Genomic DNA, 26,544 nt, shown 5'->3' with positions numbered 1-26,544 from the left:
GTAAAAATTCTAAATTTTAAAAATTAAATTAAATCTAAGTATTCATTATGAATTATCTGAATATTTATGCACCATAGGATAATACACAGTTTTGTAGTAATATCTGGCACCATAACTCTTTCAGTCTTTGAAGAAGCTTCAAATGGGTACCTATACAACTTTTAGTAGAAAAATACTGCATAATAATCTGAGCTTTGTACTGTTTAAAGAATTTGGCAAGCATCCTTTTATTTAATCCTGTTTATTCCAAAACTTATACTATTATATTTTAAAGAAATGTATCCTTATGAGATCTGAACTTACCTTAAAAAGAGGAGTCTCCTAATTTTCTTCTGTCCAAATCACCTTCCTGGAAATCATGGATGCATGAATTTTCACCTTTAGTGATGGGACATGGAAAATAAAGGAATGAAAGACTTTTTTGAATTATGACATAATGTGAAGTGCCCTGCAGAAAAGGGTGCTATATTAAGATGATTTGGGGGGAGGGGGAGTGGATATCTATAATACTTTCAACAATAAAGATAAAAAAATTTTAAAAGATGGTTAACAGCCGTTGACACCTTTGTGAAAATTGGTTGGTTGGTTGATTGGTTCTTTTGCAACAGGGTTTTAAACCTGAGATTTTGATGGGAGTTGCATAGAGAAAGTGGACCAGCACGCTGGGCTCTTTGACAAGGAAGACGCCCTAGAGAAGCAGAGGGGAACCGAGTGCTTGTGAATGGCGAAGCGGTAGCCAAGCACACACGGGAGCAGTGAGGTTGAAACAACAGCAACAACAAAACAATTCTGCTCACTTCAAAAAAAAATTTTTTTTCTCATCTGTTATTCTATACCTATTCAGGCCATGTTGTAGATGACTATTGGAAAACGGTATTTTTCTATAGTAATGATAGTTATGAAAATAAGACTTGGATTCAAATAGCTAACCCTAACTTAATTTATGTATGACATTAAATGTAAGTCAATACCATGCTGAGAGTAAAATTATTCAAAAATGTCGGGGGGACAGTTTGCATGATAAATTAGCTATAATTTTTCAACCATGCTCAACCAGAGCTTTTTAGATGTAATTGAAAAGTTCAGAAATTCAGGCAGCTGTGACTTAGGTTCACATACATAGTAAAAGCCTTGAAGCTTGATAAATAAATTTTATTTCTTCAATTATTCAAGAAATCACACAATTTCTCATTATGCTTTAGAGTATTGATTCTGCTCTATTTCGCTAACTAGGTCTAGGCCAGCGGTTCTCAACCTGTGGGTCGTGACCCCTTTGGAGGTCAAATGACCCTTTCACAGGGGTCGCCTAAGACCATCGGAAAACACATGTAAAATTACATATTGTTTTTGTAATTAATCACTATGCTTTAATTATGTTCAATTTGTAACAATGAAATTGGGGGTCACCACAACATGAGGAACTGTATTAAAAGGTCGCGGCATTAGGAAGGTTGAGAACCACTGGTCTAGGCTTTTTATATACCACCATCTGGTCTCACTTTAAATTCAGCATTGGTCATTTCAAGTGGCCCAGAATGCTTCCCGGGTTCATGGACTCATTCTGCAGTCCCTCCCCACTTTCCCAGGTGACTATTCATGTTCTCGCCTCACACCTTGAGTCTCCCAACAGTCTCTTCTGCCCTCCTCCTGCTAACCTGATGAACCCTTCCTTCTGCTTCATGGAGAAGCTGCAATTAATCAGGAGTTCCCACCACTGCTGCAGGGGTGGTACCTGTACTTCCCAGCAAAGGCCCTCTCCTCCCCTGCACACTCTATCCCACGACCTTTCCTTTCCTCAAGGACATGTCTCCAGTGAGTCCCTGGCATCAGCTATTTTCCCCTCTCTCCTGCAGATCTTTCCTGTCAGCTTGTATGCTGTTAGTTCTCTCATCTCACACACAAAAAAATACAAACAAGTCAGCCCTGCCTTTGCCCACTTCCCCTGCAGCTTCCAGCCCATTTCTCTCCTTCCCTTTGTAACAAAACCCTGAACAAACTGTCTGCATCTGCTCCAATTCCTCCCCTCTCTCTTGGGCTCCCTCTAATCTAGCGTTCCTCCTTGCCACTACACAAAATTGCTTCTATCCAAATCACCAATGTCCCCCACATGCTCAAAAAAGCCATGTGGTCATTTCCCAGCCCTCCCTGTGCACGAGCTCTCTGTAGCATCGGACAGTGGAATACGCCTTGAAACACTTTCTTTATGTGGCTTCAGGATGCCCTCCTGTCCTTGCCTCTTACCTCTCTGGCCTTTATTTGCTTTCTTGACATTGGCAGGCCCAGAGCTCAGTATACTTGTACTTCCTTTATTTTTATAGACCCTCGATGCCTTAGCATGTCATCCAGTAGCATAGTCCTATACACCATGTATGTGCTGATGTACACTTTTAGCCTAGACCTCTCCCCTGAACTCCAGACTGGAATGTCCACATGTTCACTGCAACGCTACATGTCCAATAGGCATCTCCAAGCTTCATGTGTCCGAAACTTATCTGGATCTTCCTCCAAAAACCTGTTCCACGAAGGTTTTGATGTAAGGTAATGATGACACCCCATTCTTCTAGTTGCTTGGGACAACTGTCTTGAAGTCACCCTTGATTCATTTCTTTTTATCATACAGCGTAGCCAGTTATGAGAATAGTGGCCAGAACCTCCTTAGACGAAGGGCCCAGCGCAGGTTGGAAGGGCCTACTCTGTGCCTGCACAGGGAGGGGAAGGCCCAGTCTAGGGCATGTCACTGTGATGTTTCCAAACACTCAGGATAAAGGGAGGGTCCCAGAGGTGCCCAGAGAGCGGAAAGCAGGTCACATGCAAAAAAGTCAGACCTCGAGTGGCAGAGGACACAATCGCACTGTCCGCGGGCTTATTCTGGCAACACCCCGCTTCCGGGACGTGGACATGGTTTGATTAGATACATGTGTCACTTCAAAAAATCGTTCTTGTGTGTTAGGCAGAGTGGGGGCTCAAGTCAGCTCAGTGAACCTAGAAGTCTCCTATCTGCCTGTCTGGGAACGTCTGTTTCTTTCCCCTTTAAACGGAGGGAAAGAGTGTTACATTTCCTCCTGCTCCACTCCCTCCCCCTTCCTCTTCCTGCTCCTTCTCCTTTGTCCTTCTCCCCTTCCCCACTTTACCTTCTGAGCCTTCACACTTGCTCTGTGTCTATTTCTGTCTCTCCTTCTCCCTTTCTCTGTCTATCCACAGAAGTCTGTGTTTGTCTAATCATTGGCAGGAGAAATCTTTTTTTTTTCTTTTGCTCTTTGCGTTTTAAGTGATGAATAGTTGGCTCTGGATCAAAGACAAACCCTGTGGTTTTCTGGCTGCTCCAGAGGGCGGTGCAGCTGGCAGCCGGCCCAGCTGCTGGTGATAGGCATGTGCAAGATACCAAGCTCACAGGTCACTGTGTGTGTGTTCACGTCCGTGTGTCTTTCAGGCCAACAGCAGACTGAAGCAGATTGAGAAGGAGTACACCCAGAAGCTTGCCAAATCTTTGCAGGTAAGAACGTTGGAAGAGAAAAGCCAAACGAGAAGAACATATGCATAAAAGCCTTTGTATGTTAGGATTAAACTTCATTCTCTCCAGTTCCTCACAGATTAGCATCATGTTTTCGATGGGTACATGGATAAGTAATATATGCTTTTAATATTTTTTATTAAAAAAAACTTTTTAAATTGAACCATGTGAACACACACTCACATGTGGTAGAACCAGCCCGTGCACTTGAGCAAGCCCAGGCCGAAGCATATTTCATGAGGGTGGGAGGCACACGCCTACATCTGTGATGTAAGCAGTTTGATACCATCTGTGCTTTTTTGCAATATTCCATTTTGCTGCAGTAAAGACAGCTTAACAACAGAATTCAAAATGGCAAGTGTCTGCATTAAATTACCAGCTCAACTGTTGGCTCCTTTGGGAAAAAGAAGAAGTCCCTCCACTCATAGCTTTCTGTGTGTTGTTACTTTTGTAGTTTTAGTCTGAAAAGGCCAATAATTGATGTCTTCTCTACTTGACATGATGCTTATAATGCTCTCTGCATGAGTTGTTACAAGGCTATTCTAGAGCAGCACCCAGGGAATCCCAAGCATTCCTTAGTTGTATGAATAATTCTAACTAAATAAATACTAACTTTCATTTTAGTTTTGTGGCATCATAACTAATGACTTTGTAACTCAACTTTTCTTAATGTATACAGGGAAACGTGGTAGTAAACTGAAATGTATGTACCATTTTATGAGTTACCACACAATTGGTAGTAACAGCAACACGACAACAAAATGATACTAATATCAAGAATTTTATGGGGCACTAACCATATTGACTCATTCTGTCTTCATTCATAATAACACTGAGACTAGGAATTATTATTAGTTTTCCACTTGAGGAAACTAAAGCTGAGGAAAGTGAGGTCACATAATTAGCAAATGACTGCGCCAGGATCCAACCTGGATCTGACTGCCCCAGCCTGACCCACTCCCTCACATTTTTTATATCACATAATTTTGGTGGTGATGATCATGAAATTTCTTAAATTCTACAATTATTTCAAAAATGTGCATATGTCATAATTTACATCCCATTAGGAAATCAAAAATCTTCAAGTGAAGGCTCATATGTGCTTATTTAAAAAGATGATGGTTGCACTAGCCAATTTTGTTCAGTGGTTAGAGCGTCGGTCTGCGGACTGAAGAGTTGCAGGTTTGATTCCCATCAAAGGCTTGTACCTTTGGCTGCAGGCTCAATCCCTGGGCCCCCATCAGGACGAGTGCGGGAGGCGACCAATCGATGTGTCTCTCTCACATCAATGTTTCTCTCTCCCCATCTCTCCCCTCCCACTCTCTCTAAAAATTAATGGAAAAAATGTCCTTGGGTGAGGATTGAAAAAAAAAAAAAGATGATGATTGTCTTGACTGCCCTTATTCCAGACCTTCCTTGAGGAAAAAATATGGGGAATATCCTTTATAATCCACTGAGAAAAAAATCTTATAATCAAAAGAAATCTTATTACTCTGAAAGTTAAAGTTTAAACTGAAATAATGGAAACCGCCCAGCTGGCATGCATCACATCCTGCTGCTTGTGCTTTATGTTAAATGGGGGAGGCAGACCGAAAGTGAGATAGAAGATAGCTGACAAAATGCTTCCATGATGGGAGTGTAACCAGGGGTGTTGAAGTTTATCTCGAGGAATGTGTGAAGAAGGCCGATTAGTTGGTATTAAAGCAAATTAAATGGAAGTGAGTGTGGAAGATCACCTCAGCTTCCCAGGGCGGCAGACCTGAATTGGAATTCCAGCCCTACCACTTACATGACCTTGAGCGAGTTACCTGCCCTCTCTGGAATTCAGTTTGCTCATTTGTATAATGGGGGAGTAATGCTTACTCGGAGGATTAAGTAACACAATACCACAAAAGTGCTTAGTGCAGAGCCTATAGCTAGCAAAGCATTTAATCACGTTTAGCTCTTACAATGATAGTATGAAACTTGCATTGAAAAAGGAAAAGAGGGAGCAAAGAAGGGCAAGGGTATGGAAAGGGCAAAACATTAGTTTATTTTGGGGTGTTTGCACATTGATAAAAGTCTACTTCCTGAATTTGGAGAGGTAAAGGGCTGCTGAATATTATCCCAATGAAAGACATGAAGAAGGAGGAGGAAGAAGAGGAGGAAAAACCAACTAGTAACAACTGCCATGTCCTATGACCATCATTTCATCAATGAAAGGCCAGTGCAGCGCCAAGTCAGAAAAAACCTTCGAAAAGGTCTAGTAACATAGTAAGAGACTACATAGTCCATCCTTCTCATAACAGATGGGATGACAGCCTCACATTGTCAGTATGTGTTAGCCCACCGCTAAATATGAGAAACATTGCTGATCAGTCAGTTCAGAGAAACAGATGATTTAAAAATAAACATTGTAAAACAGGACCATGGATTGACTTTTTATGTTTTCCAGTTTGTTTACTGGCTTCTCTAATTCAATGTCTAAGCTGAGGAGAGTGCAGGAACAAAGTTGCTTAACTTTATTAAATTTTTAACAATCTCTCAAAAAAACAAAAGTAGTAAGATGAATGCCTTAGTAATGAATTGGTAACCAGGAACTCATCAGGTACATTGGAAAATATTTTAAACATTTTCCTCCCTTAAAGGAAGTTACTTAATCTTTAAGATTTTATCAAGCGTTTAGGACCTACTAGACCATGTACACCAAACCCTTGGCATATCCAGGACTGTGCCCCTTTGGGATTCTCAACGCCCACCAGGATGGTGCTCCTTTCGTCACTGGGCACACTTCCAGGATCATTCTATCGGAGTCATGTATTTATTCTTTTTATCTTAATATTACATATTAGCCTCCCTTTTCAATTCTTATGCTGGTTCCCACTCAGCTGACTTACTTGGTCAAAGAAAGATGTTGCCATCTGCAGGGGTATAAGTGGTGGTGAGAAAACTAAAGCTGGATGCCAACACCCACTCGCTGCCAGGGCCCGGCTTCCCGGCTGCCCACACTTGCTCCCACATACCCTGCAGATCAGTGCCCGGGCCTGCGCCATGTGTCCCACACCCAGCCTTCCTGTCACTCTCCAGGGTGAGAGCCCAGAATGCAAAAGGTGTCAAGGAGCCCCTCTTCCACTTAGTTTAGGAGGATCTTCTGTGCTCGCTGAACCTCCCCGAGGATGCCTTGTCTTGTCTATTGTATTTTACAGAAGAGCTTTATAAAAATCCCCAACTCCTCTATGACCTGAAAACCAGTTAAGTGAGTTAAAGATAAAATCTTAACCTCTATTTAGAATCCTGTTATTTTTAAGACCTAATAAGACCACTAACATTAAATCAAAGTATTACTTGCTTAATAATCATTATTAACTGTGATAGCTTTCATGGAATGGGTTGCTTACAGTATCAGCCTCAGAGAGCCCTCCTTTTGTTTCTAAAATGTTAATTTTTAACACTCTAATTCACTTCCTTCTCGGAAGCAAATGCAGGTACATTTTGTTGAATGGTGGCATTTTGTTCTATGGTTTTTAATTACGACTCAACCCAAACTGGTGGCGTTGAATTAGGATTGTATAGATTAGTTTTCATTTTTCTCAGAAATTTTTCTATGAAAGGCTAGCTTATCTCAATATACTATTTCAAGTAATTATTTTTTATTTACTCTGATTATAATTCTACTACTTAAGTATTTATTGGGTGCCAGTTATGTGCACTGAGCTAAGATGAAAATAGCCTATTCCCTTATACTCTGTGTCTGCAACCAGGTGAATTTTGTTCCTTACTTAAAGCTTATTAAACTAGTTAGTATGATTATTTTCTATCTTAAAGTAAATCTCAAGTCAGCTTTTAAAAATTGTCTATATTTTAGTCACGTCTCTGTAGCCATCTTATCTATCAGTCTGTCAACCAATTTATCTGTTTATCTGTCCAACTTGAAATGTTTTGACACTCTCCCTATATCATCTTCATAAGTTTTTAAATTAACTTTCCAAAGGTAATCTCATTTCCCAAAAATAATCTCATTATTCCCTCAAAGAATGTAAGGTTTAATTTCCCACACAAAGGCAAGCATGCTTTTTTCTAAAACCCGCATTTCTTTCTTTCTGACGTGTTCTTGTCATAAATCTTCTAAATATGAGAGATCCCTCTTTCACACCCTTGTCGTTTGAAGAACCCCAAAATATTTTTATCTTCCATTATAAAGCTAATCTGAATCTTACTTTTTTTAAAGAAATGAAATTACTCTGTACTTTAAAAATGCATTGCGTGATTGTGATGATAGATATATGAATCTATGCACGTGATAAAATTGCATAGAAAACACACACACACAAATCGAACACACAGTGAACACATTAGAGAATTAAACTCTCCACTTCTGCAAAGTTGTAGTTTACTCAACTTGAAACACTGCAATAGTCATTGAGAGAGTAAGTTATTTTTGCTATTTGGCCCCATGTTCTTATAAAATACCAATCCCAAGTTTCATGTTGGGCCAAGGAAATCTGGCTCTTTGTTATCTCCAGCTCCTCTGGCTCTGTGACTGTGAGTGAGTTCATTACTCTGTGCCTCAGTTTTTGACATTTACTGTAAAAATTTAACCTTCCCTGTTTCATAGAAGTGCTATGAGAATTAATGGAACTGATGCCAGAATGGAAACATTTCATCAAAATTCAAGAAACAGATGAAAACATCTTCCTTCTCAGTAAATGAATTCCCCAACTCACAGCAGAAGGGTCAAGTTTGCATGTAAAAATATGACTGTACCACTATTATCATCTCTTTCACAATTGTCTTAGTATTTGATTCTTTACAAATTCTAAATGTTAAGCTTTGTTACAGTGACTTTAGCTCCCTTCTAAAAGCATAAGTACCCCACATTTTATTGTAAATGTGCTATTATTTCTGTCAGTAGTAACAACTAATATTTCCATAGGAGTTGGCTTTTGGGAGACTCCAGACACTTTCTATTTATTGCCTTATAATGCTGTGAACTGGTGTTGTCATCTAATAATAGCTGGAAAAACTGAGTTTCAAGGAAGATCACTCACTTCTCCGGTGTTTTTCATCAACCAGCCCTTCTCCCTTAGAACCAACAGAATTCTGTTCTAACCCAGGACTAGGGTTCTTTCTTTTATTAGAAGAAACCACCATTTCCTGCTTTTGAAAGTCATCACTATTGAATTTGAAAGGAAGTGGATACATCTAAACCAAAGGAAGAGTCAGCCCATTAAATTCAAAGCTCCCTCGCCAGATGATTGCGTTGAGAACTGGGAGGGTACCCAGTCATAGAGAGAACCAGTTCTCAAGTGTAGAGAATACTCCAGGAGTCTCTGAAATGACACTATTTGGACCAAAATCAACTTTCATGAATATATTAGCACTTAGGAAGAAAGCAACCTTTTTGGAACTGTGTCATCATAAACTTCTCTTCAATCCCAAAACCTGTTCGAAGTAGCCTGGTTTGAGGAACCAATTAGTGCAGCAGTTGCTCGGACTGTGCATGGTTCAAGTCCTGCCTGTCTCCTTGGTTGTAAAGTCTGTGGCCTCTTTCTGTGCCTCTGTTTCTCCATTAATAGATGATGGGCAATAATAATGCCTCCATAGGAACTTACAGTGCTTAGCACAGTGCTCGGCCGTTGGTGAATACTCAAAAACTGCTGTGTAGAATTAGGTAACTATGGAGAATGAACTCTTCCTTATTTTCTTTGGTTATTACAGTTCAAAGTATTAGGCAAGGCACAATAGCTTTTTTCTTTCCAATAAGTATATTTCTCAGTAAAATAAGATCTGACGCATTTCATATATTTGAGATCACAGATGTTCTTTCTGTTGATGAGTAAATATTGTGGAATGTTATCGTGGAAATGTCTTCCAAATATATTTGGTTCAGCTGTTATTCACCATTCACCGTTTTTATTACAGTCTTTTATTGGGTGGAATTTCATGCGTTATAGTGTGTGATATGTTAATTGGAAATACTGAGTTTGTGGAGTAGAGTCTTGCCAATCCCATTCTTTTGTTGAGCATAAATGCATATGAAGTAGACGCCTCTCGCTGAAGAATGCGAGTGATCGCATGCTGTTTTCATTTTAGACCATCTCCGAGCTCCAGACAGCCATTTCCGCCCTGAAAGAAGAGAGCAGCCGGCAGCAGCTCGCTGCGGAAAGGCGGCTGCAGGATGTTACCCAGAAGTTTGAAGATGAGAAGAAGCAGCTGATTAGAGATAATGACCGAGCAATCAAGGTAATCGGAAGACTTCAGTAACCAGTGGTCCCAGCTGCTGCCATGTAATTAAAAGGGGGCAGATGCTTGCAGGTATCTGGCTTGTCCACACAGCCTGCAGTCACCCCACTCACTAGCCTCCACCTTTGATGTGTCCGGTGACTCAGGCCGCTTCCCTCTGAGAGGTCACATGCCAGCACACAAAGTCATTTTTGGCAAACTCGCTCCATTCACATGGAACACATATTCGAAAACCACCCGGTGCTCTTTCTTGAAAACCACTTTGGAACGTTCTCTTGATATTAGGATGACTCTTTCAGCCCAGGACTGCTGGCTAATAAACTCAGAAGTCAGCTTCCAATTGGCATCCTGTTCTCTGCCCACATCCTCTCATTATGCATCTGTGTGATGAGAAATAACCTGTTTGAGGTTTGGAATTCCAACTATTTGCTGTGCTCGGATGTGTATGCTGAGTACCTAGGTGGTTTCCAAACAGCTTCAGAAAGGCACACCTTTCATAGCAACAGACACCCCCTGCACTCTGGTTCCTGGGGTGATGGGCAGTCCGATCTCCAAATGGCATTTCCTTGGCTCCAGAGCAGTGAGTATTCCTGTGTTTGTCCACCTCATGCGTATTTAATCTGCGAGGATAAGCATCTGGAAAACTTTATAAATAAGATTTAGAAGAGAACAAAAAAAATATTTTAAGAATTATTTTTTGGTGACTTTACTTTGTTAGAGCAATGCTTAAAGCATGTAGAGTGATCATACAAAGCAAAGAAACATTTGGGTTTTATCACTGCCCTTTTCTGCCTGACACCCATCTTGCTTTCTATAGCCCATTGTAGACGATCTGAGTGATTTAGGGAAACGTTAGTGTTAATATAAGTTGCTTTCTTATATATAGACTAGGGCAGGGGTGGGCAAACTTTTTGACTTGAGGGCCACAATGGGTTCTTAAACTGGACCGGAGGGCCGGAACAAAAGCATGGATGGAGTGTTTGTATGAACTAATATAAATTCAAAGTAAACATCATTACATAAAAGGGTACGGTCTTTTTTTTTTTTTTAGTTTTATTCATTTCAAACGGGCCGGATCCGGCCCGCGGGCCGTAGTTTGCCCACGGCTGGACTAGAGGCTCGGTGCATGAGATTTGTGCACCGGGGGGGGGGGGGGGGGGGGGGTCCCTCAGCCTGACCTGCGCCCTCTCGCAGTCTGGGACCCATCAGGGGATGTCCCCCTGCCTGCTTAGGGGATCGGGCCTAAGCTGGCAGTCAGACATTCCTCTCACAGTCTGGGCTCTTGCAGTCTGGGACCCTTCACTCCTTACCGCCCGCCTGCGGCGGAGGTGGGAGAGGCTCCTGCCACTGCCGCTGCGCTCGCCAGCCATGAGCCCGGCTTCTGGCTGAGCGGCACTGATCACCAGGGGAGCAGTTCCTGCATGAGTGTCTGCCCCCTCATGGTCAGTGTGCGTCACAGCGACCCGTCATTCCACCATTCGTTAGATTTGCATATCAGGCTTTTATTATATAAGATATTTTTTAAGCCTGGGCAACCCCGAATAGAGTAAAAAACCTTTAAGGTAGGGGTCCTCAAACTTTTTAAACAAAGGGCCAGTTCACTGTCCCTCAGACCATTGAAGGGCCAGACTATAGTTTAAAAAAAACTATGAACAAATTCCTATGCACACTGCACATATCTTATTTTGAAGTAAAAAAACAAAACGGGAACAAATACAATATTTGTATTTGCATGTGGCCCGCGGGCCGTAGTTTGAGGACCCCTGCTTTAAGGTATGAACAAAACCTTGGAAGCTATTACATCCAGCCTTCTCACTTTAGAGGAAAGGACTTATTTTATTTTATTATTAATGATATTTTTCCCTATATAGTTCTACCTGTGAGCTTTTTCTTTTCCCCTATGTGTGATATAAGACAGAAGAGATGTTTCCTTTTCATATTTCACTAATTGAAAGAAATCTTTGGCACTCTTCTCATTTATAAATGCACAGCAAGTCCTCATTGACCTGTACAACTGAGTTGAACACTTCGTTTCAACTTTCATTTTATGGGAATTTCTTTTCCAGTGATGTTCAAATACCAACTGGTAGGTAATTTCCAAATTTCAATAAAAATTGAATTCCAATATAAGCAAAAAGGGAAAACGCCCTGGCCAGGTGGCTCAGTTGGTTGGAGCATTGTCCCAAGCACCCATTGTTGGAATTTTGTGAAGTCGTTATAAAATAAGGATTCGGGGACATTGGCAGAGTTTGAAGTTGTCACTGTGCGTCTCTCTGGTGTGCTCCAGAATCCTGTATCTTTCCTTGACTGCAGGTGGTTGAGAGGTTTTGTATGATGTCTGCCTTGCTCTACCCTATTTCTGTGCTGTTAGTGCATTTCTGCTAGTTTTTATTGTTGTTTATTCACGTCATTTGGTGTTGGGAGAGAGAAGTTCAATCTACTATCTACTCTCAGAAGCCTCTTTGACTCCCTTATAACATTTAACAAGGAATCTGTGTTAGTCAGCTATCGTCACAGTAATGCTCCATAAGAAACGATCCCCCAAACTCAGTGACTTATAAGAAAGGACACTACTTTTTCTTGCAAGGTGCCTGCAGATCTCTGGTGTGGCTCGGCTGCCGGCTGTGGCTGGCTGGGTTTGACCCCACCTTTGGATTGGGCTCATTCCAATGAAGCCCAAGAATGCCTAGGAGCAGTGATCCCGTCTGCCCTGGAAACAGCCTCTGACACCCCTCCACTCCGCGGCAACACCTCCCAGCTCAGCTGCCACTCCCAAGCCTCCTCCCATTCCCAGGCCCCATCTGCTCTTCCTCCTCTTAGCACTTAAATGGTGGTATTACTCAAGGCCTCTTCTCCTTGCTGTGTATGCACTATCCCTACATTGTCTCATCCCCTCAAGTAAGCATTCATGCAAATGACTTTTGAATTGTCACCTCCACCCAGACGCCTTTCTGAGCTCTCAGTCCAGTTCTAACCACTGCTGCACATTTTCACTTGGATGGTCCAGAGGCTGCTCAATCGAGGCAGATCACAAACAGAGTTACCTTCCCCCCGCTCTTCCCTTCCCCCAGCCTGTTCTTCCTCTTGTATTGATTATCTGAACTAGAGAACCACCAGCATCCACCCGGCCACTCCAGTCCGATTCCGCAAATCCCCTCCCTCACCTCATCGCTGCCAGTCCTCGCCCTCACTGCTCTCTGGTCCCAGGAACTCTGAGGAAGTCCTTTCCCTTGAAGATTAAATGTGGTCTTCTCTGTGACGCGTCCGAGGGAGAGGCTCACACCAGCTTTGTCAATTCCTGCAGTAAAGTGTTCACCACACACCTCCACAGTCCCTCATCTCAGGCCCTGAGGCTGCATGTGTTCTGTGAAGTCAGAGTATAGGAAGGTGACACAGTGCTTGTACTTTGTCCCCAGTGGGGTCTGGGGCAACACACAGTATCAAACACACAAGCACTGGGAAACGCAGGTTATCCTCAATAAATGGGACCACGGACACCCTGGCAACATCAGTCAAGTTTTGTGTTCTCACAAGTTAACTGCAACCTTTCAAAACTTATTTGTAGTTTTTGGAGGATTTTGGATCAAGGACTGCAGATGGGAGGTTGTGAACTGTGTTTTTATGAATTCTCTTTCTCACCAACTAGACTTGATGTTTCTTGAGAGCAAGCCCTTCGCACAATATTTGGCTCAGTGGAAGTGCTGGAAATATGCTGAATTAATGAATGATGTCCCCTCATAAACCAGGGCTCTGAAAACTAACAATGCCACTTGGTTCTCATGTTATTTCATCAGTGGCAACCAGCTTGTAAACTACCTGTGATGCTGTCACAGCTAGGCGAACATTACTCAGATCTTGTGGCCACAGTCATATATTTTGCCTGATCAGGCAGCATCTAATAGAACACCCTACAGCTCATATGTGTTATCTGAGGGGCATGGTTTGTATGCTCCGGGAAGGCCTCCAAAAGTCTGTCTACTGAAGCCAAGTCATCTAAATGTTAGTTAGCACCGTCCTCTCTGAGCCCAGAGTTCGCTGGGGAAGCTGTTAGAGGCAGCTCTACGACAGACTGCGGACTGTCCTCCGCCCCGCCGCCCCGCCAGGCCGAGCCCTTTCTTTGAAGCTAGTGTATTGAAAGTTCCTCACTGTGAAGCCAGATGTCCAAGCAGAGATTTCATATCAAGGAGAAATGTTGTCAGATTCTTGCTTGCAGGCATAGAAAGGAGGTTTGAGAGCATTGATGCTGCTCTCCCTTGGCCACTGACCGGAGTTCACAAGGAAAGGTCGGCTGCCAGTAGGATGTCTAGAAATCTGGTCTGCGTTACCAGAAGGGCTGGAGGGGGGAAAAGGAATATTTCATAAGATTGGGCAATTCTTACTGTGCTCAAAGCTTACAGGAATCCATTTCCCAAAGAATGAAAGTACAGAGCTCATTGTGGGGGGCTCGGCAGCACTGAGAAGCAGAAAGAAAGCGCAGTGCCCCACATCCACGGCTTTGTCTGGGGCCTGTTCGTTATTTAGTTCTCGTCTCCCCCGCCTGCACATCCTAAGGTGAGAGGGAAGTGGTGTTTTCTTTGTGCCCTCCTGAATTAGAATTAATAATGCTAAGAATAGAAGTGTATTCTGTGTCCCACCCAGGAAGGCTCGCCTGCTCGCTCAGAGAGGAAGGCAGAGCCATTCAGCCAAAGTGGCATGGGGGATACTTGCCATTTTCCAGGAAGAATGCCCTGGGAGATGGGTTTGGGTACCAAGTGGCAGAGAATTATGACCTGGCTTCCTAAAGCAAGGAGAAGCAAAAACAAGTAAGCAGAGCCCGGCCTGTGTGGCTCAGTGCTTGGGCGTCAACCTGTGAACCAGGAGGTCACCGTTCGATTCCTGGTAGGGTTTGCAGGCTCGATCCCCAGTGTGGGGCTTGCAGGAGGCAGCCAATCATTGATTCTCTCTCATCCCTGATGTTTCTCTCTCTTTCTCCCTCTCCCTCTCTGAAATAAATAAAAATATGTATTACAACAACAACAGCAAGTGACCAGAGAATAAATGACCAAATTATTTTACCTTTCCTCCTGTTCCGCTCTCTGGCAAATTTTTATTTCATTTAAAGACTAGTTGAAGATTATTTGCTCAGAAGACAAAATCTTTCAAGCGCTAAGAAAAATATTCTCAGCCTCTGGAACACTGCCTCGTACATACCAAGGAGCCACTCCGGTTTGATGAGTGAATGCATGCGGATTGTAAGAGTCCCGGGAACACCTTCTTCCTCCCCGTGGCGAGGTGAATTTCACTCCTCAGAAGTCACTCTGGGGCTGTTGGTGGTTAATGTCACTATCACATGACTCAAAACATGCATTGCTTTGCTTAATCAAATATTGGAAGTCATAGGCATCATTTAGTTTTTTAGTATTTAAAAAATTTACAAATTTAGAAATATTTTAATGTGTAATAATTATGAACTATATAAGAAACCACCCCCCAACTTCAGCCTTGGTGACCACAACACCCAGTAGCAGCGCTGCCCGCTCCCCCCCCCCCGCCCCCCCTCCCCCCCCCCCCCGTGGAGGCCTGAGGGAGCGCCTGGCCCATTGTTAGGGCTCAGCCAGCTGGGTGCTCACCATGGAGACGGTGCACGCTGCCCCGGGTCTTTATGGAGAGCCAGTTATCAAGCATTCATCCGCATACCACTGCTGCAACAGCTCCCTTTCCCCACTCCGCTCTCTTGATGAAATTGGCCTTCAGCTCTTATGCCCATGGTCATGGTAACCCCCTCAACACAGAGTGTGTGTGGATGGACAGGTGGACAGATGATACTCCATTATTCCTCTTCTACTCTTCCTTACTACCAACCAGTCATTTGCATTGCTTTTTCTGATGTGTCTATGATTCAGCTCTTCCAAATATTCACTTAAAGTTCTAATCCCAGTATAATAAAGTTTGCAAAGTAACCTGCCACCTTTTTTTAAAATTCAGTGGTTTCCCCCCACTTCTAATCTTCCTCTAACTCTATGCAGCATTTGACTACACTGACCAACAATTTTCCTTCTGGCATGGGATTCAGTATACATTTTCTGATAAAGGGCCAGATACTTAATATTTTAGGGTTTGTGGGCCATACGGTCTCTGTAGCAATTACTCAGCTCTTGAAAACAGCTTTAGACTATATGTCAACAAGTGGGTGTGGCTGTGTTGCAATAAAACTTTATTGAAAAATAGACTGGGTCCCTGCTAGATCTGTGGGCCATAGTTTGCTAATTCCTGCTCTAGACACTCAGGCTTCTCTTGGCTTACATGTTACTTCTGGTCTCCTGCTGGCCTCTCTTCCTCCTCGTGGGAGTTCCTCACGCCTGCATCCTTCTCCCTCCACGGTGAGCTCACCTCCTCTGTGATTCAGCTGTCACTCCTATAGAGATGACCCCCAGAACCTCAGCCTGGGTCCTGGCTGGTCCGATATCGCACTGCCTGTAAATCACGTTCTTGGTGAGGTTTCGCTGCCATTTTAAATTTGTCGGTAACTACACCATTGAATTATCATCTTCCCTTCCAAGTTGGCTCTTCTTTGCAGTCTATCAGGATTACCCCCAATCTTTCTGTTTCCTGTTAGAAACTCTGGGCTCATCTTTGTCCTTCCTTTCCCTCATCCCAGTTTATCTCAAGTCCACCAGGGTCCTAGAACGTATTGCTCATTCCTCTGACATGACCCTATTCAGAGCCCTTCTCAACTTGCGATTGATTGAAAACAGCCTGTGCTCGGCTAATGGCCCTGGCAAAGGTCCCCAGCTCCAGCCAGGATGAAGAACCTGCCAGAGAAACCTCAAGTCACTGATGGGCCTGCCCGAAGGTGTGAGTTTGGAAACCAATCGGAAAAGAACAAGCCAGTGGGCAAAAGGAGCAAAGGATAGTGACACAGTTCACAGACGAAAAGTGAGACGCAGCAAACATGTTCAAGGTTGCTCACCTTTGGCCATAATTAAAGAAATATAGCTCAAAACTCCAAAGCTTTGAAGGGGCTGGCTGCCATGTGATGGGACTAAGTTGTGAATTTGAACATCTACTCAATAATGCACCATTGCCGGGAGTATAAATCGGTGCAGCCTTTTCGGAGGGTAGTGGGGTGGAGCGGGAGGGGGGGGGGGGGGTGGATTTATGACCACGTTAAATGCATATAACCTTTGGCCAGCAGTTCCATTAATAGGAATTGATATACAATATCTCCGTGAGCAAAAAGCTAGGGAAGAAAGTAAGTTATGGTACGTTCATACAATGTAATGTTATGGGGGCACTTTTTAAAAATGAAGTAGATCTCTGTACGAAAATGAGACAAGATTGCCAATCCATAGTAAGTGACAGGAGGCAGGATGTCATACACTTAAAATTGCCTGAATGGGTCTCAAAAATGGGTAAGTGGTTATTGGGGGGGGTGGGCGGGGGGATAGGACTTTTGATACCTTTGGTGATATTTTCATCCTCACAATGTCATATTACTGAATTGAATTGAGAAGATTGCTTATAATGTCAAGATCAACTCCTCTGCCTGGCATTGCAGAGCCCACGCAGAATTCTCAGCACTCCCCAGTGGGCACATTCAGGTCTAACCAAGCCGGTGTGGTCACTGTCCCCAAGTGCCCATCAGTGCCCAGGTCCCGCCTTCACTGAGCTGTGTACCTCCCTCTTCTCTGCAGCCTCTTCATCCTCAGATTGTCTGGAGTTAGCAAGGCCATCTCAAGGTCCTGCCTACCTCCTCCATGAAGGTTTCTGGCTGCCCCATCCCTGGGACCTCATTCTTTTACGAAGTTCTATCATTAATGCTTGGTGGTTCTCTTAATGGTTTATGTCTCATGCTTCTGGTTTCTGCATAGCACCCACAGTGCTGGGCACCCAAACATGAAGACATAGCTGGTGTTAAAAATCTCTTGTCATTAAATGCTGAATTTTAGGTTTATTACTGGTTTTTTGTTAAGGCAGCTTTAAGCACATCAGCACCAACCTTGCAAGTAGGAATATTCTCTCTCTCTCTCTCTCTCTCTCTCTCTCTCTCTCTCTCTCTCTCTCTCTCTCTGCCTTTGGGTTAACACACTCCTCTTTTAAGATGCAGGCATCCTTCTGATGTGTTAACATATTTTACTACTTGGAGTAATTCACACTCTAATGAGATCTTCTTCCTAACAATGAGCTGTGCTCATCCCACTAGAAGGACTGGAAAGTGGTATCTGGAGGGGAAAGGAGAGGAGAGCTCCAGGGTAGTTTAGGAACCTGAGGAGGGGAGCCAGAGGCCTTCGGGGAGGGGCAGGTGCAGGTGCCTGGAGGGCAGCAGGAGAGGCGGTGAAGCGGCCTGGGTTGAGAGGGGCCCTGGAGCAGGACGCCTGCTGGTGGACTTGGTTTCAGATCATCTTCATTGCCACAGAAGTTTAGCACCTGACTTCCTATGTATATCTATCTATCATATGATCCTATGTTTACATGTGTAGGTTGACATCTGTGTATTTTTTTAAAAAGGAAATGGCATGTATGTATGTGTGTGTATATACTTTCCCCGTAAAGATATAATATATGTGTACATACATGCATATTTTCCAACAGCTATTATAAATTGTCAGTGAGAGAAAAAGTGAAGCTGTGAATAAGCAGTTGTATTATCATAACTGATTCTGCATAAATGTGCCTGGAAACGTTTCAGATGGGCCTAGCTCATGGTGCTTCACATTTAGATCGCGCTATTTTTAGGGGAGTTGTTGCACAAGAAACATCTAATAAGAGAGTTAATCTACACAGCCTTACACAATTTCCAAGGCACTGAATCAAAATCAGTAAATTAGTAAAAAGAGTCCTGGTTTTATACATGTATCATGTTTTCCAAATGTGTATAATTGGACCAAAATAATGTGGTGCTGTCTGTCAAGCCATCAGAAAAGGCGAAAATGTTATTTGCAGGGTTGTCAGCAGGAGGCCGTTGCTATCATAGCAGCGGCACCAGCCGCTGAAGCTGAAACGGCAGATCTGGAGCGAGAGAGAACTGGTGGCTGGTGGGTTACAGGAATGCTTTAATGTTGCGAGCGCAGCGGAAAATGTGGAATTCAAAACAAAGAAGCAGCCCATTGCTTTCAGGAGAGATAGAACCATTTACTTTTATGTCTCTGTCACTTGCTCCAGGATTCTTCATAAAGCCCTCTAACCACCTAAATAAATATTCATGTGGCTGCTCAACATCTCATTAATAAAACAAGATTTGGTGGTAAAATATTTCAGAGTAGCATATGATTTGCATCTCACCCTTGTTTAACTTTAAATCTCAAGCAATTAATAAATTAGACTTGAGAGCTTTTTAAGAGGTAACATCTTACATGTACCACAAATTGCATTATTTTTATGTGTAACTAATGATGAAAGGAGAGATTGTTCCTTTGATGTCTATAAACTACTCTGTAAAATATGCAGAAAACATTCTTGAGTTCAGTTGGAGCCAAAACAAATAGACTAGTTCATAAAACAAAGCAGCAGCATTCTCAGAAACAAGCATTATTTTTTTCTCTGCTTCCCGATTGCTCTTTTTCATCTTCTATTCTTGCCATTCCTACTGGCAGATTCATTCCAAATTCAAAAGTGGTGCTAGCCTGCATGCCTCACCAGAGACCTGGGCTCTTCTCAGGCTCCTCTGTGCAGACCAGACCTCGCTGGGCCGCCAGGCTTTGTGCAGTGCATCATTGTTATCAGCATTTCATTGTTGCTTAAAAACTAATTATTCCATAGTTTAGCAAATACTGGTGTGTCTCAGAGAGATATATTTACTTCTTCACTATTTCCCAAGCTGGCTTATCTCATTTCATTTTATTCTGCAAATCCTCATTTACAAAGTGTCCAAGTTTGGCCTAATTTTTCCTTTGGAATTGGTAATAAACAGCGCCTCCTTGTAAGTTCCTATCTTCCATGGAAAGGATACAGAAACAGTTAGGGCTCCAGGTAGAATGTTCAGCAAGTTCATTATCAACCTCACAAGGTGTTCGTGTTCTCCATCTGGCTGCGTGCGTGATCTTCTCTGAACACGCTGTAGCGCATTAGCTTAAATACTACGTAGATATGCTGGACTGAAGAGGACAAAGCTGGATGCTTGGTCTAAAATCCCTCCTGACCACAAATCTGCTTCCATGGAATCAATGCTGCTGTGGCCGTTTCAGCCCTGCTAACAAGCTTACTGTTTCCTTGGCCTAATGCCGTCTCATCGAAACTGGTCCTGAGCTCTGATCCCATCGAGCACCTGTCTTCGCTGTGAGCTCCTGGTCCCATGGCCTCTGGTTGGGTTTCCATTCTGGCTTCTCTTCTCGGTGGCAGCTCTGTGCTCCAGCTCACCGCCTCCATGCGCTCAAACGCCATGCTGTCCATCCATCCTTCCTTCCTCTGAAAGTTTCACAAGCAGAGTGTTAAGTAGAGTGGGTTCAGGGAACCTGTTTCAATGTATACCAGCTGAAATCTCAGTCCCGTGTTATTTCACTGATTAGTAGGATCTTAAAACTGAAAAGTATCTCAGAGGAGTCGGTCCTCTGGCCTCTCAATCTCCCATCCTTGTGCCCCATTTCACTTGAGCCCCGGGAGGCCAAGTGCCTGGTCCTTCCCATGTAGCTATTGGCAGCACCGAGCCTGGGACCCAAGCCTTGAACCCAAGTCACGTCTTTCCCTCTCATTCCATGTATTCAAACACATGGAAACGGAAATGCTGTTTTTACTTTAAACTATATGTGAGCCACCACAGTCTTTCATGGTTCCTTGTGACTCAAACACAACTTCCCGTGGCTTTTGGAGGGGGGCTCAGCAAAGCCATTTCTCATTTGGGCTTTTAAAAAGTGTCTCCTTCAGTCGTTGGCTTTGTTGCTTACTTTGATTTTATTATTATTATTATTATTATTATTATTATTATTTATTGTCACTAATTTCCTTAGAAACAAAATGTTCAAAGCCAATTTAGAGAAGAGTTATGATTAGAAAAGCCACTTCCTGAACATTTCACCTGATTCCAGAGCATTCCAACGGAAGGAAATGTTATTGGTAAGTGCGGCCTCGCGCAGCTGCCTAGACGTGCAGGTCCACAGACAGGCTCGTGCCAAGACTGATTGTGCGAGGACTGAGGAGCTTGTTTTCCAGGAGGAAACCACTCATTTGGAAAATGCATTAGTTCAGGTGACTTTCTTTCTGTGAACAAGTTCAAGGGCCAGCACAGCGGTGCTCGTTACTTTTTGGAAGGACCCAGCACCTGGGATGAAGGCGGCAGGCTCTGCGTCCTTTCAGTAATTTCCCATGTCCTTTCACAATTTGCCAAACTGAAGGGTGTTTCTGATGTTGCCACTGTTTCATTTTGCTAAGGCTCAAACATTCCTTTCTGATACCTTCCATGTGTTGAGAGAGAGGGGCGGGGGGGAGGGGGGGGGGGGAGAACGAACCTCCTAAGATGGGTTCTGGAGCCAGACTGCCTGGGTTCAAGTCCAGCTCCACCACTTAGAAACCACAGGATCTCAAACAAGTCACTTAACCTCTCTGTGCCTCGGTTTCCTCATTTCAAAAGTGGAACTAATAGCAGAACTTAGAGGAATTGCTGTGAGATGTAATGAATTCATGCTTGAAAAGCATTTAGAAGAGTATCTTCTACTTAAGGCCTTCACAATTGTTAAAAGACCCTATCCAATCAGAGTTTGAGGTATGTTCAAACATAACCACTTTAAATGAACCTCTCTTGGCCTCTTCTAGCTGCTGTCTACACTCCATTCCTACTTGTTTCTTATGTCTCCTGGCGCTGCCAGAAACTGCTCTTTGGGTCAACAGTGGCATCCTTGTTGCTAAATCCACGGGAAACTCCATCTTTGCTTGACTTCCCTGCAGCATCTGACTCAGTGGAAGGCAGGTCCCTCTTAGTCACGTACACGGCCTCTTGTTGTCTGTCTTGCCCTCAAACCCTGTTGTTCCCCCCGGGGGACGATGGGCTTTCTTTTCTCTTTAGGTTCCATGATCTCATGTAGGCTGTCTCATCCACCCAAATTTTGACAACTGGCAACTTTCTATCTCTAGCCCAGATCTCCCAGCTCAACTGCATCCCAGATCTTTCTGAAAGCTTCCTGGATATTTACACAGATCTCGGCATGCCCTCCAGAAACCTGAAACTCACCACATTCAAAACTGAAACTGTGGCCCACCCGCACCTGCATCTGCTCTGTGCTCCCGAGTGCAGTCAGCGGCACTGCTCACCTGTTTGACCAGCCAAGGCTCATGCTGCTTTCCGACTGTCATTTCCCACAGCCAACCGGTCACCTGGTTCTGGTCCTCACTCTGCCTCACCCTCTTCTCTGCATCCCCAAGGCCCTTTCCCTATGCATGGCGTGAACAGGCTCCCGCCCCAGGGTTGCTTCCCTCAGCCCGTCTCTGCACCACACCCAGAGGGACCTTTCCCTCACCAGGTCCGCACGGGCCGAGGCTGCAGCCCAGATGCTCGCTCTCACAAGGTTTCAGGGCTCCAGAGCCGCCCACCGCTCTCAGCCACCTCTCATCTCCGCGCTCCTTGCAGTCCACCCTCTCCCTAGTCCTCATCTTTACTCTTCACCTGGGACAAGCTTGCTGCCTTCTCCAGCCCCGGCCCCTTCCCCTGCCCGCCTCCTCCCGATCCTCCAGGTCTCACCTTAGAGGTCTCTGTCCCTAGGAAGACCTCGTTGACCATTCCTGCCTCCCAGACTGGCTTACGTCCCACCCTTTCTGCTCCCTGTGTCCTCTGATTGTCCCCCTGTGGGTGGACACACGTGGCGTGGTGGTGGCTGCTCTCTGCACCGCCTCCAGGCTCCTGGGCTCTGTGAGAGCAGGGCCACTCACCTCCAGCCCCAGAGCCACGCCCCCGCCTGAGACAGCTGTCACTCCTTTCCCTCCTGGGCTCGCCAGATGTTCACGCCAAGTCAACGGAGGCCTAGTGACCGCTTGTGTATGGACTGTATAGAGGAGTCATGTGTGGTTCCTTTTGGAAAGCACTTTCTTTTTGAAATGACATGGCAACACACGTGCAGAGAAAGCAAGCAATTTAACTTCTTAAGCATCCAAACTCCCTCTCCTCGCCAGGCTTACCTCCCTGCTCCCCTGCTTCCCTCTCCTCCCCACATCTCTCTGAGGCACATCAGTGAAAGCATTTCTCTGAATGTTTCGCCTGCAAACACTTGACAGAATTTTAGGGCTAAGAGAACAGTCATCCTTACAGGCTTCACCCCGAGATGATAACATTTTCTGGTCTGGCCTCTTCCAGTTGTCAGCCCCTAACCGTCCAGAAGTCCTGAGAAGTTGGATTCCCTTTCCTTTCTCCTTATGAGGCTTGGTTATTTATGACACAGAAATGCCTTTCATTTATCAATAAACATAAGTATGTCAAAAAAATGTTAAACTAAATCTTCCCTGCCCCATGCAAAATCACCAGCATTTAATACAAGTCCCTGTTTAACTAGTGAAACAGACAATGAGAATAAGGGCCTGTGAAGAGGCTGTCTTCCTAGTGAGACCAGGTGAAGGAGAAGGCGCTTAGCAAAAAGTTAATCATTGATTATATTCTATGGAACAAAAGTTAAGGTTTGATTGAAATTAAAATAGTAAATGCAACTTCCAGTTAAGATATAAAACACACACACACACACACACACTTTTATCCCCAGCACGTTTGTATAGAGTTTAAGGGATGAGTTGAATTTGATATGAATAGAGGAAAGTTATCAGAAAGAAAAACATTTACGGGTAAAAAAAAATGTTGGCACCATATGGTTTTTAGACTGAGGTTGCTAGAGAAGCCTGTGAGGGCTGCTGACCTCAGTGTCGGGGGTAAGAGAGCAAGTGGCTGCTACGCTTTTGTTTCTCTCCTTTCTCCCTGGCCAAGAAGCGATGGGTCCTTTGAAACATTTCACCTTCAGCCACCATGCCTTCACTGGGACAAAATTCTCTAGCTGTTAGTTTTCCAAGAAATGATGTACAGGAAATATTACACTCAAAAGCCAGAGAGTCTGTAGTAAATGGTTTGGAAAAAAAATTCAAAGCGGTGCTTTCTATTTGTTGGAGGGTGTCTATAGCTGTACCTGCTGTATGGGGACCTGACTGAGACTGTGTCCTTTCAAATGTCTGCCTTGAGGTTAAGCCCCGCAGCCGGGAGGAAGAGCCAGGATTCAAAAGCCAGAGAAGAAAAACTGCTAATCAAAAGGAAAGATGAAAATTAAGTACAGGGCTCAAAATACGGAATTCTGAAAATCATCAAATGAGTTTCAAAACCTTATTTTTGTTCCATTTCTAGTGTCCTTTTGGAGTTCTTCTCTCTCTTCTGGGACTAACCTGTCCTTCTATCTGTGAGATCATTACAGTTCCAAGAGTGTGAGAGTGAGCCACATCTGCCCATCCGGCCACTTGCCTGAGGCTCCTGGCACCCTTGAAAGGCCGGTCCAGGGACCAGGCAAGCTTCGAACTTCATAAGACAGACTTTTAAGTGTGTTGCAGGAAGAAGTCCTAAAATATACATATTTATTTTGTTGCGGAAATTGTATTTCCCAGTGAGAGCTGAGCCATAAAGGTTAATAGCACTTTTCTGGGAATTAAATAGAATGGAACTTGTAAATATGAATTTCATTGCAGCTGCGAATGTCTTCCAGCTTGAATCATTTGCACTATTGTTTAGAGATCCTGGCTTCTGTATGTATGAAGTGCAGTTTTTTTAAAGGGTTATAGCGATAATAAATAATTACTAGAATCCATACCTGTGATCATAGCATGGTTCCCGGTCTTCCATTTCCTGGAACACTCCTGCCCTGTCTGGTGTCCAGCCCAGAATCGTATCATTCCTGAAATGCCCCTTATGCCATCACACCCTCTCATTGTTTTTCTCCTACGAGTCTCCTAATCCCCTCTTCTCATTTCCACCATTACCCCCACATTTTGAACCGATTTCACTACAAAACTGTTGTAAGGGGAAATGTGTTCCTTACATCCCAAATGGAAACTCTGAATACATTTTCCAACAGAAACATTGTTATGAGTGGTAGATGGATCTCCTGGTACAATTAGCATAATATAACATTTCAGATACTTAAAGGTTAATCTTTTTCAGATTCAGTTCTTCCCCTAGAAACAAATTTGTGACTCAGACTAGCTTCCCCCACCTAGACCCCTTTCCCCTCCACCTCTTACAGCCCCAGATCCGTACAGAAGTAGGGTTGGGCCTATTCCCTCTGCTTTCTCACCATACGTTCATTTCTGTGCCCAGTGCCCGGTTCAGTATTTGGCAAATAGCAAGCACTCAGTTAATTCTTGTTGAATGAAGAAATGAATGTGGCATGTACATCTATCAACTAGCAGAACCACATTTTTAGAAATGATCATCATCCTACTTTAATATCGCCAGTAGTCGTAGGCTTTTAGTAGGAGTTGTTACTGTGATGGTGATAGTGATGATGGTGATGACCAGTGTGCTGTCAGTCATGACTCCCCCAACTCCCCGGAACAGCATTCAACTCTGCTAACCACCTCCTTGACGGTCTCTCCTTCCCGGAGCCCCCAGATCCCACCCTTGGATGCCTTCTGTGGTCCGTGGCTCTGCTCCTCTCTTTTCAGGAGCCCTAAGCAGAAATCCTGCACCAGCGCTCTGTGATGTCCTCTGTTCTTTGTCCCTCAGCAAACTCGTTCTCTCCTACAATCTCAGCTCTGTTCTTCTGCAGAAGAGCCACAACTGAACCCTGGCCCTAGGGCCTCTCGAGTTCCAGACCGGACAGACACCTCCGTGGATGACCTCTTGGCATCTAGACCTCAACCTGTTTCCTCCCCGCTCTTGCTGCTCACAACTTCAGTTACACCAAGCCCCTCAGCTGACTTTTTCCCTTCCTTGCTTCCTTCCTACATAGTCAGTTTTTTCTGGCTTAAATTAACCCTTTTCTTTCTATGACTGTTACCTCAATCCAGTTTTTATGCTGATTTCTTCTCCCATTGACTCCTCCTGAGTCTCATTGCTCCCTCTCATCCAGCTCCTTCATGTATGACCAGAGCAATAAACCAGCCATGTATCTAAGCAGACCCAATCATATTGTCCCCCTACCTGAGAGCTTTCAGGTAGCGCCCCTGCCCAGTGAAACACAAGGCAGCTCAACTATCCACCCTCACCTTCCACTGCTCCCTGCTACGTCAGCCAGAGGGTACTGTTTTTATTGGGTACGTACACCCACCACTTCCTTGTGTATAAATCTGTAATGAGGTCATTCCTTTTACTAGGCCAGCATATGGATGGCTTAATTTAAGACTTCAGACATACCCCAATTCTAAATAGTAAGAGAATGCATATATATGGCAGTGGAACGGGTTGTCAAAATGGAGGTGAGGTTCAAGTTTTCAGAGGAGAGGACGTGGAGGAACTAAGAGGATGACTAGGGACACAGGTGGCTCATTCATGGGGACACTGAGGTCATATTGTAGAAGTTGGGAAAGGGGGAGGCTAGGACTGGGTCACACTCTGAATCACAAGTAGGGGGATGAGTAAACTGACAGATGTGTGGACTATTAGGCAACGTTCATCTGCATGCAAATAGCCAATATTATCAAGTGATGGTAAAAATGACATTATATAAAAAAAAAAAGAAAAAAAAAGAAATAGCAGTATTGACAAGATCAAATAACTGTTTTGATCATTAAATAATTACAGATGCTGTAGAATTTTGCAATGGAATAAAATACAAGCAAATGCCAAAAAAAAAAAAAAATGACATTATATAGACACGAAAAGAGAATGTCATAAGATATCTGGCTCATTGAAAGTAAAATAGATATAACAATCAGAATTACTT

At 43.8% G+C, this 26,544-nt stretch overlaps 1 protein-coding gene across 1 annotated transcript in view; it reads left to right on the top strand.

Annotated features, from left to right (window-relative positions):
* The window catches only part of CEP112 (centrosomal protein 112), a 300,119-nt gene that overhangs the window by 225,565 nt on the left and 48,010 nt on the right, over nucleotides 1-26,544 (top strand). Inside the window, exons 22-23 of the mRNA XM_036341573.1 lie at nucleotides 3,431-3,493; nucleotides 9,584-9,733. Of these exons, the coding sequence (XP_036197466.1) occupies nucleotides 3,431-3,493; nucleotides 9,584-9,733 (213 nt within the window). The remainder of the gene's footprint in view (nucleotides 1-3,430; nucleotides 3,494-9,583; nucleotides 9,734-26,544) is intronic.

Source organism: Myotis myotis, unplaced genomic scaffold, assembly GCF_014108235.1.
Source record: "Myotis myotis isolate mMyoMyo1 unplaced genomic scaffold, mMyoMyo1.p scaffold_m19_p_17, whole genome shotgun sequence".
In the NCBI taxonomy this organism is placed as follows: Eukaryota; Metazoa; Chordata; class Mammalia; order Chiroptera; family Vespertilionidae; genus Myotis; species Myotis myotis.
Note: the sequence above shows the minus strand (reverse complement) of the source record. Positions and strands in the feature narration are given on the sequence as shown.